Source organism: Triticum urartu, chromosome 6 (genome assembly GCF_003073215.2).
Source record: "Triticum urartu cultivar G1812 chromosome 6, Tu2.1, whole genome shotgun sequence".
Taxonomy (NCBI): domain Eukaryota; kingdom Viridiplantae; phylum Streptophyta; class Magnoliopsida; order Poales; family Poaceae; genus Triticum; species Triticum urartu.
The window spans coordinates 95,162,347-95,176,160 of NC_053027.1; the positions used below are offsets into that span (position 1 = coordinate 95,162,347).

At 46.4% G+C, this 13,814-nt stretch overlaps 1 protein-coding gene and 1 long non-coding RNA gene across 2 annotated transcripts; one reads left to right on the plus strand and one right to left on the minus strand.

Moving 5' to 3' along the window:
- Nucleotides 1-7,787: 7,787 nt before the first annotated feature.
- On the plus strand, nt 7,788-13,052 carry LOC125515698. The gene is made up of 2 exons (XR_007287097.1): nt 7,788-7,928; nt 12,408-13,052. It is a non-coding gene; the product is annotated as an uncharacterized LOC125515698 (long non-coding RNA).
- Nucleotides 8,554-12,136, minus strand: LOC125515697 (tyrosine-sulfated glycopeptide receptor 1-like). The gene has a single exon (XM_048681213.1). The coding sequence runs from the start codon at nt 11,903-11,905 to the stop codon at nt 8,753-8,755; it is 3,153 nt and encodes a 1,050-aa protein (XP_048537170.1). The 5' UTR covers nt 11,906-12,136; the 3' UTR covers nt 8,554-8,752.
- Nucleotides 13,053-13,814: the final 762 nt, after the last annotated feature.

Genomic DNA, 13,814 nt, shown 5'->3' on the forward strand with positions numbered 1-13,814 from the left:
GTTACCGTAAGAGTCCAAGTAGTGCTTACCAACCATGCAGGCCATCTGCATCATTCTTCTCATCCTTTTTTGGTGCATGAACAACATCAATGCTTCATCATCACTGCTGCTCCCATCATCACTGCTGATTCCATCAACACTGCTGTCATCATCCTGAAACATGCAAACATTAGTACAACTTCTTCATTATGCACCAACTCTTCAACTTGAAAACATTAGTACATGCAAATGGAACACACTAACATGCATTCATCATTTAACAAGGTCACACAACACAGGTCCATTACATAGGTATATTATTAAAAGGACAATCAAGATAACTATTACACTAGTACAACTTCTTCATCATGCACCACCTCTTCAACCAAGTCAGTCTAGCGTCATCACTTGAAATGTTCTCAAATATGACTTTGTTTGCCTCATCTGCAAACAGTTGAGTTTCCATGAAGTACTCAACACTTGTTTCTTCTGCACCACATTTAACTGCCAACAGTTGACAATGAGTAATGGATTCCTTACTGTTGTTTGATTTCTTCTCTTTTGCCTTGTCCTTTGCTTCCTGCCTTTTGTTTGCATATTCAGTGATCATGTCAGAAGTGTTCTCACCATTCATAGTATTGATGAGCCCTGTCATTAGTTTCACCATTGGGCTCTTGTGTTTCTTTCCTGGGCTTGAAGCTGACTGTTCACCGCCGCTGCTTCCCCTCTTCTTGCTGGTGGTGCTCATTGGACTCTGCTCATTTCCATCATCAGCAACATCATATTCTTCTTCTTCATCTTCATCTAAGGGCACATAAGATGATGATCCATCAACTGCCACACCTTGAAATAACTCTATTAGCATATCCAAATACTCAGGATTGCCACCCTTGAATTTTCTGACATCTGGTCTCTCCTGCAACATTAGTTAGGTAATTAGGACAAGGCTAAATAATGTAACCAAGTGTGAGCAATTCAGATGTAATTTGCAGAATAATGTATGTACCTGAATTTTTTTTCCACCATGCATTTGATGCGGTTATAGCCCCATATCCAGTTCGGCCACAACCAGTTTGCTGCCCCAACCACAACCAAGCAGTGTAGTAGCTCTTGGGGTCTAGTTATGCAATTTTTGAATTGCTTGGTACTATGCGGGAGGCCAGCACACTGATAAAACTTTTTCTTCATGTTATTGTACGCTCTACTTGTCCAAACACCATTCACACAGTGCCCATCCCTATCTTCATCACAGGCGATGTTACAAAATACAGAAATATGCGCGTCTATCCAATCAGCCTTGGCAATGTTTTTCTAAACAAAAAATAACAAGCACACAATTCAAACAAAAGTAGAATCAAGCTGTTTCAAATTCTACACCAATGTATACCATTATACACACAATCAGCTAGCACAAACAGAAGATGAATTTGCACTCTGAGACAAAAAAAAGAACTATGTACTAGTGCAATATACCATTGTGCACTGCAATATAGCAATCAAAAATATACTAGTGCTGCCCAACAGCAGCATTGCGCCCAGCAGCAACAACAACAACATTGTATACCATTATGCAATGCAATATACCAATTAAAAATATACCTCTCCAAAAGCATTGTTGTCATCTTCATCTTCAAAGCCTTCATTCTCGTCGACATCTTCTGAAGATGCAGCAGTTGAGGACACACGTTGCTTCCCCGCAGTTTTTCCTCTACTGCCGGTCGCTGAGGACCCATTGCCTCGACCTACGCCACGTCCAGTGACCTGGGACAAGGTCCTCCCACGCCCTATGACGCTTCCCTCAACGGCAGCTGCGGCCGGGGCGACGAACGGACGCGGGTGAGAGCCGCCTTGGCCTCCGATGTTCAGAGACCGGCTGCGGCCTCCTCCGCCCTGGGGCACGGGCCTCCCACGACCAGGTCCGATCGGAGGAAGGCCATGACCGGCCGACTGGTCGAAGAGGAGTTGCTGGTACGAGCCCAACTCCGGGAAGTCGTCAACGTTGCTGTTGAGATCCAAGAAACCCATTCCCCTCCCGAGATTTCCACCGGTGGATGAGCCTTCGGGTGCCTGTTGAGACAAGGGGAATTGAGAGAAGAAGGGGATCTCGTCCTCCTCATCGGCCATGGCGGCGGCGGTTGAGGGTGCCGGCGGCGGCGGCGATTGGGGCGAGGCAGGGAAGGAGCGAGGCGAGGAGGAGGGGAACGAGCGGGGCGGGGTTCGTGCGGGGCGATGCGGGGTAGGTTCGTTTGCGTCCAGATCGATAAGTCCCAATAAGTTCCTCCATGAGAGTCTTTTTTGATAAGTCCCAAATGACCCCAATAAGTCCCTATAAGTCCCTCCTGTTTGGTTTAGATGGGACTTATAGGGACTTTTTTAAGTCCCTAAACCAATAAGTCCCTGGAAAGAAACACCCTCTTCTCTACACCTATAAAAATGCCAGTTGGTGATGATGGTGTGCCTGCCTTAGGGCCATCTGCACCGTCTGATGTGAAATCTAAGGATGAGAATGACCCAAGGCACATAACTTGCAGTTTTGCAAAAACACCCTGTGCATCTAACCGAATTTTGTAGAAGGCATCCGAAACACAACAAGAATATTCTGGAGGTTTCTACTTCTCTCCCGAAACAAACGCGTCTTCGAGAAGGAGCTAAAAGAAAGTTTTCGAAGACCCCTCCCCAATTCCTCGCTACAGGTCCCTCCACTCTCTGCCCCGGCGACCGCCGAAGTTTAGTTGGGCGAGAGCTTCGCCTCTTGTACAGCCGTAGACCGTAGTTGTAGTTGGGGTTTCAATAAATCTGATCTAGCTTTGAGCTTTGCCCAATGTCTCTCCTTCTAGATCTTGCCATGCATGCTGTCGGAGTAGGAGAAATGGCGGATCTCACCGGGAAGGATGTGTCCGTGCTTCTAGGCATGCGCTCCCGACCAGGCCGCCGCTGCCAAGGTCAATGAGCTGCGGGCGCTCCAGGCCGCTCTCTGCTAGCGCAGCTTGCCCAATGACTGTGCCGATGTGTACGCCAACATCCACCTTCCGCCGGCTGCGTCCCTTGTGCGCTCACGGACAGTAGCGGGGGTCCTCTGCAGACGAGGACTACACTATTTATTCCAAGGACCACCACAAGCTCTGAACTGTATATATGTTACCTTGACTAGGCCGCACGCCACAATTTTTGGCTTCCAGGGATACGCCCTGTCGTGTTGGTCGCAGCGCAATCATGCTTGCACAACATCCTCCGGTGCAGCTGAGTCTTCATCAATGATAATTGCCACACCAATGTCGTCGTGTTCTGCCTCCACGCTTCACCGGTGCAACTCCGTCCGCCAAGAGGTGCGCATACTGGCGCACATATATTTCATTCCCACTATTGTGTATGTGATTTGCTTGTTTGATCAACTTTAGGTGTACAGTAGTTCAAGTACCGTTTTTTAGATACAGGCTAATCAATATCTTAATAATTTTATAATCAGTTGGGACAATTAACTGATGGGAGAACAATTAATCAAAGAGAGCTTAAGGAGTTGTTTACTGTGAGGAAGGCGACGAGCAGATACTCGACTACGGCTACATGTCGAACGACAACATGAATATCTACACATTTGGTACATATAGTACATTTTTTTCTTTTCTACAATCACAATTTAGATTACAATAGATCATTAGGTTCTCGCTATGGTCTAGAATCAGGGAAAAATGACAAGTAGCGTGTAGATAAAATTCTGGATAATGGAACTGCAAATTGGACAGTACCTTCAGGGGAGGCTTGTATGTTTGACCATGTCAAACCTCATGGATGAGGAATTATATCCTCAAGCTATCGTATTATCTGTAGGGTGAGCTCCAATTTCTTTTGAACTAGCGTTTCCAATTGTTCAATGCTGCAAGTTTACTGACAGTATTTAGGTGGATAGTCTCTGTTTTTAATTTCTAATAACTGTAATGCACTTCAAATAGTTGTATTTATCCCATGTTTGTGCCCTACAGGCATGCGCTCCTGACCACCCTGCAAGGTGATCAAATTGCAGGCATAGATTGCCCCCAGGTTCAGAACCATATTGCACAACAAGCCATTCTCATTGCAACCGACCTGAAAGTGTCCAATATTTAGTGCGCGTTGAGATGCGTAAATATTTGAAGCATTTAGATTCAGGCATTTACAACGAGCTACGCCTACAATAGTCTGCTGTATAATTGGATTAGAGTTAGAACTAGAGTTGGTTCCTATAGTTATATATTGGACACGAATGGTCTTGAACCACTAGAATATGATTGCTCCCATTGCACCACACGGGCAATCGATAACTTTGCACGATGTATTTTGCATTAAGAGTTTTTTGAAAGCAAACTTATAATATGTGATGTATTTTAGAAGTAACAATTTTGAATTGTAGGGTCTATGCCAGTGATCTGATGCTTACATGTCGTATGATAAACATGCCATCTGTGGTTTGCTTGACAGGAAACAGAGAATCGCTTGATAGCTATTCCGCTCAGTTATTGATTTGATTGGGAGCTGGCGCGAACCAAACAGCTAGCGTTTCTTGCTTTGACTCTCCTTGCTGAAGTTAACTCCTGCACTGTCATTTTCACAACAGAGTGGTCAAGCTTTTAAGCAATCCTTGCATACATAGCTTTGAGTACTGTATGTTTTTTGCTCAAGCACTAATATTATGTCTTTGAACGGCCTATGCGTGGATGTGGGATAACCCTTTCCGTGTGTTGGTTGGTGCTTACCCTCTAGAGGATCCAGAAGATCCAAAAAAATTGAAAAGAAAATTCAGGTATGTTGCCAGTTGCTAAGCTTATCAATTCAGAAGTTGTAAGTTCTAGCCAAAAAACTAAATGCTGAACTCAAATTGCAGAAAGTATTGGGTGTTCAGTACTGGATTTCAAGCTATGTTCATATCTCTAGAGTGCCGAGACCTTATCTCAGGGATGTTTTTTGCTAACACGATCTCGACATCGATAACAGCAGAGAGATAATATACGCCTTATAATCTTGTAACTATATGTGCAGAAGTAGTTGTGGTGTTCCTTCCACCTTATGAATTAGTCTGTGAAGAGGTGAATAGTCAGGAGACCCATGGAGCCAAACAAAGATTATGTTCAGGCTACAGATTATATTTATACTACAGCTTGAGTCTGAATTTGTATTGATACATGAAAGTGTCATGTGTGCCAAGAAAAGTATGTTAGCTGTACAATCAATTTTGGTGTGCATTTCTTATTTATTTATTTTTGAGTCGGACGTGTGCATTTCTTATTTATTTATTTTTGAGTCGGACGTGTGCATTTCTAATTAGAAGTAGAAGCAGAAAGATGTGACATGGACTTCCTAAGATCACATACACATAGTTGTATAGTATACTTAGAAAAATAGTAATAAAATTCAAAAATCTTATTTCTTTTGGCGACAAATTTGCTGGAGTGTCATAGCTGTGCGTAGCGTTTCGTGAAGGAATAACATAAATGGTGTTCTGGACAAACAAAAATTGATCATTTTTTAAAAGCTTCTTGGAGCATCTATTTTGTTTAGTTTTGTGCAAAGCATCAAAAAAAAAAAAATTCTTCATGAAATTTTGCACACAAAAAAAAATGTAATTTTGTTGGGGAGCAGGATTGCACATCCAACGGAAGATAAAGATAAGACATGGGACCTACTCTCGTACAGGTCAATCTCAACATGCATCATGTTATTTCCGCAAAAAAAAAACATGTATCATGTTGTTCATCTTACTAGTAATAGAAGAAACGAAAGAATACGGGATGCGGCAGGGATGCTTGGCAAACACGGCCGCGATACGGGTGCGGAGGGGGATGGCAACGGTGGCCGCTGGCGAGGAAGAAGATGGAGGCGAGGGGGGAGATGGGACGGCGGCCGCCGCCGAGAAAGAAGCTCCGGGAAGGGCGGAAGATGGGCACTGCGGCCGCCGGCGAGGAAGAAGATTCGGGCGGAGAGGAAGATGGCGACGGAGGCCGCGGACGAGCAAGGAGGGGAGGCGGCGGAGCGGTCGCCTCATCTCCCTGTCCTGCGGCACTCCGGCGGCTGGAGCAGGGTGGGGCAGAGCACGGGACTGGGAGCGGCTGGAGTAGCTGAGTTAGGGCCCGTTACTTAGCCCTCCGGCGGCTGGAGCAGAGTCGCGGCGCGAGATCCGAGAGGCGCGAGGAGTGAGGCCGCGATGAGGTGGCGGCGGGGCGGCGCGAGGTCGGGGAGGACAGGGGTTTCGCGGGGCCGGCGGTGGAGCACGGGGAAGACAGGGCAAGGGCCTAAAATTAGAAGAGATGATTTTTCATGGGGTTTCGTGAAAAATATTGACTAGGGTCAGCGAAGGTAAAAATGTGATGAACCACTTTGTTTAAAATTCGAACTTAGATATCCGTTTTTGTTTACCCGCACATTAGCTTTGTTTAAAATCATTTTTTTATAAATTTTCATAAAGTTTGTAAAAAGAACATACACACCATCAAATTAATACCATGGGTTTCATCATTTAAATATTGTCACATTATATAAATTTGTTATTGTAAATGTTTATATTGTTGCCTATAAACTTGATCAAACGTTACAAAAATTGACTTCAGGCAAAGTTAATACATAGATTAAATAAATAAAAACAAAGGGAGCATGTTTCTTTCGAAAATCTAAATGGCCTCCATCAAAGGTGCATGTGGTCAAGACCTTTGACTCGGTCTCATGGTCTATATCTGTTTCAATATGATGTGTACCAGGGTCTTTTGTCAGTGTTGGAGAGAGTGGACCATCATGAGCGGAGCTCTACCAACTGACTTATATCCCCCCCCCTAGCAAGTGAAGTATGCATGAAAGAGTCAGATACTTCTTTTATTTTTTTCCTGACGTAGACTTAGCTCATCATACTTATGAATCTGGGTAAACAACCACATTTTGTTTATTACCATCGGGATATCTAATAAGGAAACCCTTATTTGTGTTTTTTTTCATTATTGCCATGGATCAACTTCAATGGATGCATAAACTATATAGTTTTTGAATTTATATAAACTAAAGTATGCTTTCAATTTTAGGTAATGGACTAACACGTTATTTACTCTATAAGTAAACAAAAAATATACTGCAAAATTGAGTAGCTCGATTAAAAACAGATTACACCATTGTGAACGCAAGGAGGTACAACCCTTGCCCTATCTCTTGGCGTGGCCGAAAGGAGGAGGATAACAACGGTGAGAGCGACAACGTAGGATCCAATACTTTTTCTAGGGTTGAGATGAGAAGGAGGAGCCCCCGCTGCTATGGTAATGACCACAACGACGGAAGAGGAGCAATCTCAATGATGTTGATGATGGCGGCAAGGGAGGAGCACTCACGGCAAAGCGGTTGCAACGACGACCTTTCCCGAAATGCCTCCTCAATATTGCCGCTCTTCATCCCGTAGTCACCTTTCTTCGGATGTAGCTCAAGTTGTTGTTATCTCGTGGACCTTTGGACCCCTCACACAGCCCATGGGCTAAGCAGCGCCCACCAAAACAGATCATACATCAACATGTGGGACCCACATGTGATTTGTATATCATAACTACTGCCATACCTGGTCATATGGGCGGGCCCATCCCATGTAGCCTTTTTATAAAATGGTCGTGTCGTGCTGACCCGAAGGCTTTACCTCGCGGATTAGCCTCACAATGTCACACGCAAGTGTCGGCCCAAGTTGATTTTCGGTCTTATGGGGCATTTTTTTAGTTTAAAAATGCCGAAATGGTCCTAAAAAATAGCACGTGGATCGTGCCGGGCCGGGCTTAAAAGCACGGCCCATATTGGCCAGGTACCGGGGGTCTTTTTCTTTCTTTTTCCCTTTTTCTTTTCTCTCGTATATTTCCCCCGCAGATGAGACCCCCTGCAACTCTGGAACCGGCGAACGGCGGCGCCGCGGCGCCGCCTCGCGGCCGCGCAGGACGGACCGCGACTGCCGCGGCCAGGTGATCACCGCACCCTCGCCTCGGGTTCCTTACTCTTTACTCCGCCCGCGTTAGCTGCATTTCAGTTTGCTCGTTGCGCCGCGTTGCTCCAGGCGTCGCCGCCGCTGCCGCTGCGCGAGAGGTCTGTTCCGGTGATAAGGGTGCCTCTAAGCCATTGAGATACCGGAGGAAGCCGAATCTCCTGGCAGCATTCGGAAACGCCGTAGGTTATCGGTCTCGGTATGGGTGCCTCTTGCTGGTCTGCCCCTTCTAGGTTTCAGGATTTAGCTCTTATACACACCACATTGTAGGTTGCGACTTGCAGTGGACGAGATCACCACAGAGACTTGCTGATGGGTCGAGCCTTAGCATTTGGTGGCAATTTTGGTGTTCTAACTAGCCGTTTTGCAGGTCCTATTTCCAATCCGTTTTGTGGTGATGTTCTCGATCCATTTGTTTGCTCATCCCACCGTTGGACCATCGAATTAGCCAACTTGATGATTTTACCCGTGTTGATTTAGTATCCAGTACTTTTGTTTCCACCACGGTGACCCTACGATTGTCTCCTACTAGTAATGGCCGGAATTTTATCAGTTTGTCTGCTCTTTCTATGCACAATTTAGAAGGAGAATGTTGGGGATCGATGAACCGAGCAACTGCTTGTTATCATTACTCATGGCACACAGTTTGTGTTGCGAAGAGGGGAAGAGGAGATGAATTACAAGATTTCCGTATAGGGCCAGGTCACAATCTGTACAAAAGAACTAATCAGGCTAGTGAGCACAGAACTTGCAGCTCTTGCTTATAAACTATAAGATCTACTCTGCACACTGCAGCATAATTTGCTATCTACATTGTGAGCTAACTGAATTTTGCTTCTGAAGGTTAGCATCTACGCTGTTCAGGAAAGATACCACCTCCTGTATGGCTGGCCTCATTCCAGGATTGTGGTTGACACACTGGCAAGCAACTTCAAGCACCTTCAGCATCTGCTCTTCATATCCTGTGCCTCGAAGCGTTGGATCCAGAACTTCAATCAGCTTCCCTTTGGATCTCATCTCCTGTACCCACTTGACAAGCTCTTTTGACCTGGGACAGATTTGAACAGGCCGCCTCCCCGTGACCAGTTCAAGCAGGACCACACCAAAACTGTACATATCACCTCTCAGTGTGGCTACCCATCCCTGCCCGTACTCTGGGGGGATGTAACCGAGAGTACCGACCAACTCAGTCGTCACATGAGTTCTGTTGGGGAAGATCAATCTGGATAGCCCAAAGTCTGCAACATAAGCTTTGAAGTCTTTGTCCAGTAGGATGTTGCTCGACTTGATGTCACGGTGAACAATGTGAGGCTTGCATCCATCGTGGATGTAAGATAGACCCTGACTTGCTCCTTGTGCAATCTTCAGCCGTATTGGCCAGTCAAGAAATGAGTTGTCATCTGTGTCCCTGTTGTGAAGCCAATCATCCAGGCTGCCGTTCTCCATGTAGGAGTATATCAGCAGTCTTGAATCTCCCTGTATGCAGTAACCCCAGAATGGTACAAGATTGTCATGCTCTGCCGTGGAGAGTGCATCAACCTCTGCACTGAATTCCCTTTCCATCAGACACATTTCACTATTGAGCTTTTTTATGGCGACCTTTGAGCCATCAGGTAGCTCAGCCTTGTAGACTAGCCCATAGCCTCCACAGCCAATGATATGATCCTTGTCAAAGTTCTTTGTAGCTTTCAGGAGATCCGTCAGTGTGAGTTTGTTTTGTTCTCCCTTGCCTCGTGGAACCATCACCAAGGAGTATTCTGAATTGAGATTTGAAGATGTTGCCTCTATGTCATTGTTGTTGTTGCTCTGCCTTTTGCTCATGAAATTTGTACCCCTGAGCAAGACAAGGAGACGAGCCAGCAAGAAAAGAATGGCCAGCCCTCCAAAAAACACACCAAATGCAAGCGCAAAAATACCCTTCTTTTTCTTTTGTCTCTGGGTGATCAGAGGTGTTTCAGTTGAGCTGCAATGGTTTACAAGCATACGACCACACAATTTTGGGTTGCCATCAAAGCTAGAATTTGGAAACGTGCTAAGCTGGCCCACATCTGGAATAGACCCTTCTAGGTCATTATTGGAAATGTTGAATGTCGAAAGGAAGTGCAGATTGTTTAATGCAGCTGGAATTGTACCAATGAGATGATTACCAGACAAGTCGAGCGCCTGCAGGCTCGTGAGGTTGCTGATTGCTTCTGGGATCTCTCCAGATAGTTGGTTGGAGCTCAGGTTGAGGGAAATGAGTCCTTTCAACTGACCAATCTTCTCAGGTATCATGCCAGTGAAGTTATTTATCCCTAGATTCAGTACTTTAGGAAAAGCACTGGGCATGAGATATTGCATAAATGGGCTCTTATTATAAACAGGCAGCTCAAAGACCTTAGGTGCAGTTTTGTCCGACTTTAGCATTGGCATATCCATTAAGGAACTCGAAATTTCCCCTGTAAGGCTGTTGTTCATTAAGTCTAGATAGAAGAGCAAGTTTAGGCTGCTGATCCAGTCAGGTATTGGTCCAGTGAGCTGATTGTCGTGTAAAAATAACATCTCCAAATTTGGCAGCTTTGATAACCAATCAGGTATTTTTCCAGACAATGAACAATCATTTATAGAAAGAACCTGGAGATTCTCAAAACCCTCAACGCTAACATCCTCTGGCATGGTCTCATCCTTGAAGTTGAATCCGATAAGAAGGGTGGTGAGGCTCCTGCAACTCCTAAGGATCTGAAGTGTTCTTGTGATATCTGTAAGGGAGTTTTTAACAAGTGATAGGAATGAGAGAGACTTCAGATTGCCTATTCTTTCTGACAACTGGCCATGGAATTTGTTGTGAGATAGCCTCAGTGCAGTCAGCCTGCTGCAGGAGTATATGCTTTCTGGAACTGTGCCGGTGAAGTTGTTGTAGAGAAGATCCAAAACTTTCAGATTGGGCAGGCTTGTGAAGTTGACCTTGGTAAGTTCTCCAATGAACTGGTTGCTCTTGAGGTCAATTGTTACGAGATTTGTGCAGTTGCTCAGAGCTGGTGGCAGCTCCCCTGACATGTTATTGTGCTCCAAATGCAGCTCCTCCAATCTCTTCAGGTCACCTATAGACTCTGGAATACTGCCGCTGAGCCCATTCCCCCCAAGATCAAGGGTGATCAGATTCTTGAGCTTGCTGATGCCATTGATAGCTCCTTCTAAACCATTGCTAGGTAAAGAGAGGTGCTCTAGCGAGGTAACTTTGAAGAGCTCGTCCGGAAGAGTCCCATTGAGGTTGTTGTAGCCAGCGCCGAGCAGTTCGAGGACGGAGCAATTACTGAGCCCTGGAGGGATATTTCCACTGAATTCATTAAAACTGAGTTCGAGCACGGCCAAAGATGGCGCACTCACACAGGGCGTAATTGGTATTTGCCCAGTAAAGCTGTTGGTGCTGGCATTGAGTGCAACCAGGCTCTTCATCACCTCCCATATAGCAGATGGAAACCTTCCTGTAAACAGGTTGCTCGAGATGTTCAGTACCTGCAGAGGCAGCGCAGGTGTTGAAGGTGGCAGCTCGCTCAGGCCTCCAGTCAGGCGGTTGAAGCTGACGTCAAGGACGACGATGCTGCTGGACGACACCAACTCCAGCGGCAAGCCGCCAGACAGCGAGTTGCGTGACAGGTTGAGGCGGAGGAGGCCGGTGAGGTTACCCAGGGACGGCGAGATGGATCCCTTGAGGCCTCGAGAAGCCAGCGAAACACCAGTGACCGCCCCATCGGGACCGCCGCAGGTGATCCCTTCCCACGTGCAGCAGTCCATGTCCCTCTGCCAGGACGCCGTGAGCCCGTTGTCCCGCGAGAGCCCAGCGAGGAGCTGGAGGAGGGAGCTCCTCTCCTGCTCCGTGCAGGAGCTGGCCGGCGAGACCAAGACGAGGACCAGCAGCAAGAGCGCCAGGCCGAGGAAAGGCCTCCTGCTTGGGCAATGGCGTGGCTGCATCTGCATGGCTTTCTGAGGAAGCTAGCGAAGGGAACCAATGAATGGCCGGGCTGGTGAAGAAAGAGCACGAGAGGAACGGGACACAAGCTGCTCACGGCTCCTTTTTGTTTGATCCTCTGTTCTCAGGTCGCTCTCAGGCGAAGGAAAGAGAAATGGGTCAAGGATTGGCTGCTATTGCCTATCCGGTGCATCATCGTCCACGTTCACACCTTGACATTTTCGCCTGCGATTGCCTGTCGGTAAGTTGACTTTTTGCTCATGGATTGCCGTGTTAATAGTTAGCAGGCATCCATGATTAAGTACTGAGTACTTATAATGATCTGTTACTGCACGCATTTAGTTTAATTGATCTCGCATCACTTCTCCTATCCTGGTGGGTTAACGCTTAGCGGTCAGTCTTGATCAAGTCCTTGATGGTCCGTTATGTCACACGTTTAATTTACTTGCTCTGACATCGCTGTCCTAACTGGATTACCTTATCTTGCTCTGCTGTGTTATTTGGTGACAGAAACTGAAGAGTAAATTCACCATCCTTTTGCCCATGAGCAGCACTGCAGCAGCAAAGGACTAGTCTATCGCGGAGAGATGAGACCGTTTTACAGTATGTGATCGGCGAGGCAACAGCGTCGAGAGGGAACTGCGTAGTTGAACGCCGCCCGGCAGTGTCGCGGTCAACACGTGTAGGCGGATGATTTTGGAGAAGAGCATACAAGTGGAGGGCGAGCGTGTGAGCATGACTTCGGAGAAGGCGCGTGTGGAGGGCAAGGCGACACGCTGAGCAGATGAGCGGAGACACGCTGCTTTTGAACGTTTTCTACGGATTTCTCTGCGTTTTTAGACTATGGTGATGCCGATGGAGCAGGCGTGTTTCTGGTTTCAAGTTGGACCAGTTGCTTCTTTGTTTCGTGGCTCTACATCATCAGTCGCGGTCGGTACAATGAACGTCCTGCGCAAATGGGCCAGCACCACACCAATTTTTTTTTACTTTGCAGACAGCTAATCCAGCGCTGCTGATGTGGTCAGTAAGAAGCGAGTTGTGATTGGTCTGGCCAGTTGTGTAAGGTCAACTTGACAGGCTCCACGCGCCTGGCTGGCTGCTGGCTCCTGTCTGGACTGTCTTGTGAGAAAACAAACGGGGGCTGCTTTGAGTTTTTATTTTTCATATAAAAGGGCTGCTTTGAGCTATCATCAAAGGAAAAAAAGAAGAAGAAGAGGTAGGACCTTTTCTTGAAACACAAACAGAAATTCACACATGAATGCACACGTGCACGCGTAAACCAACAGAATAATCCTACACTTCGTGAGGGCATGTAAATCGTCAAAGACATGTTCGGTCTCGGGCGGGATGGAGTACAATTCAGAGAAAGGATCTCGCTACGGTGCATGGAACGGTATTCCGGCGAAATTTGTACTTGCCGTTACGACATGGGGCAGGTATCTTGTGGTCGTCTGCGAGGAGCTTTTCTCATGGCCATTTTTGTCGCCTCCGACGGCGACGTTCCTCTTGCCTCCGGTGGCTTTAGGATGGGTTTGTGTCGACGTACGTTAATCTATGGGACCGGCAAAGGACCTTTTGCGGTACGGCTGCGGGGATCAACAATCCACAAAGAGCAGATTCAGCAGAGACACACAAAGTTTACTCAGGTTCAGTGAACTGTGAGGTGTAAAACTCTACTCCTGCTTTGATGAATTGATTATGTATGAACAAAGATTACAAAGGAGTGCAGCTGCTACGCGTAATTAAGCAAAGTGTCGACCTTTGAAAAGGTGGCCATGAGCCTCCTTTTATAGATCAAGGGGTCACAACAATGGCAAAATGGTGCTGAAATTTTATCTATTTATGGGCAACCCAATAATAATTTCAGAAATTTCTAATAAATCCTAGAGGCTTACTTAGCGCATTCGTGTAAGGCAA

Excerpts from the sequence above, each read along its gene's own strand:
- LOC125515697 (XM_048681213.1), bottom strand. The coding sequence starts at position 11,905 with ATGCAGATGCAGCCACGCCATTGCCCAAGCAGGAGGCCTTTCCTCGGC.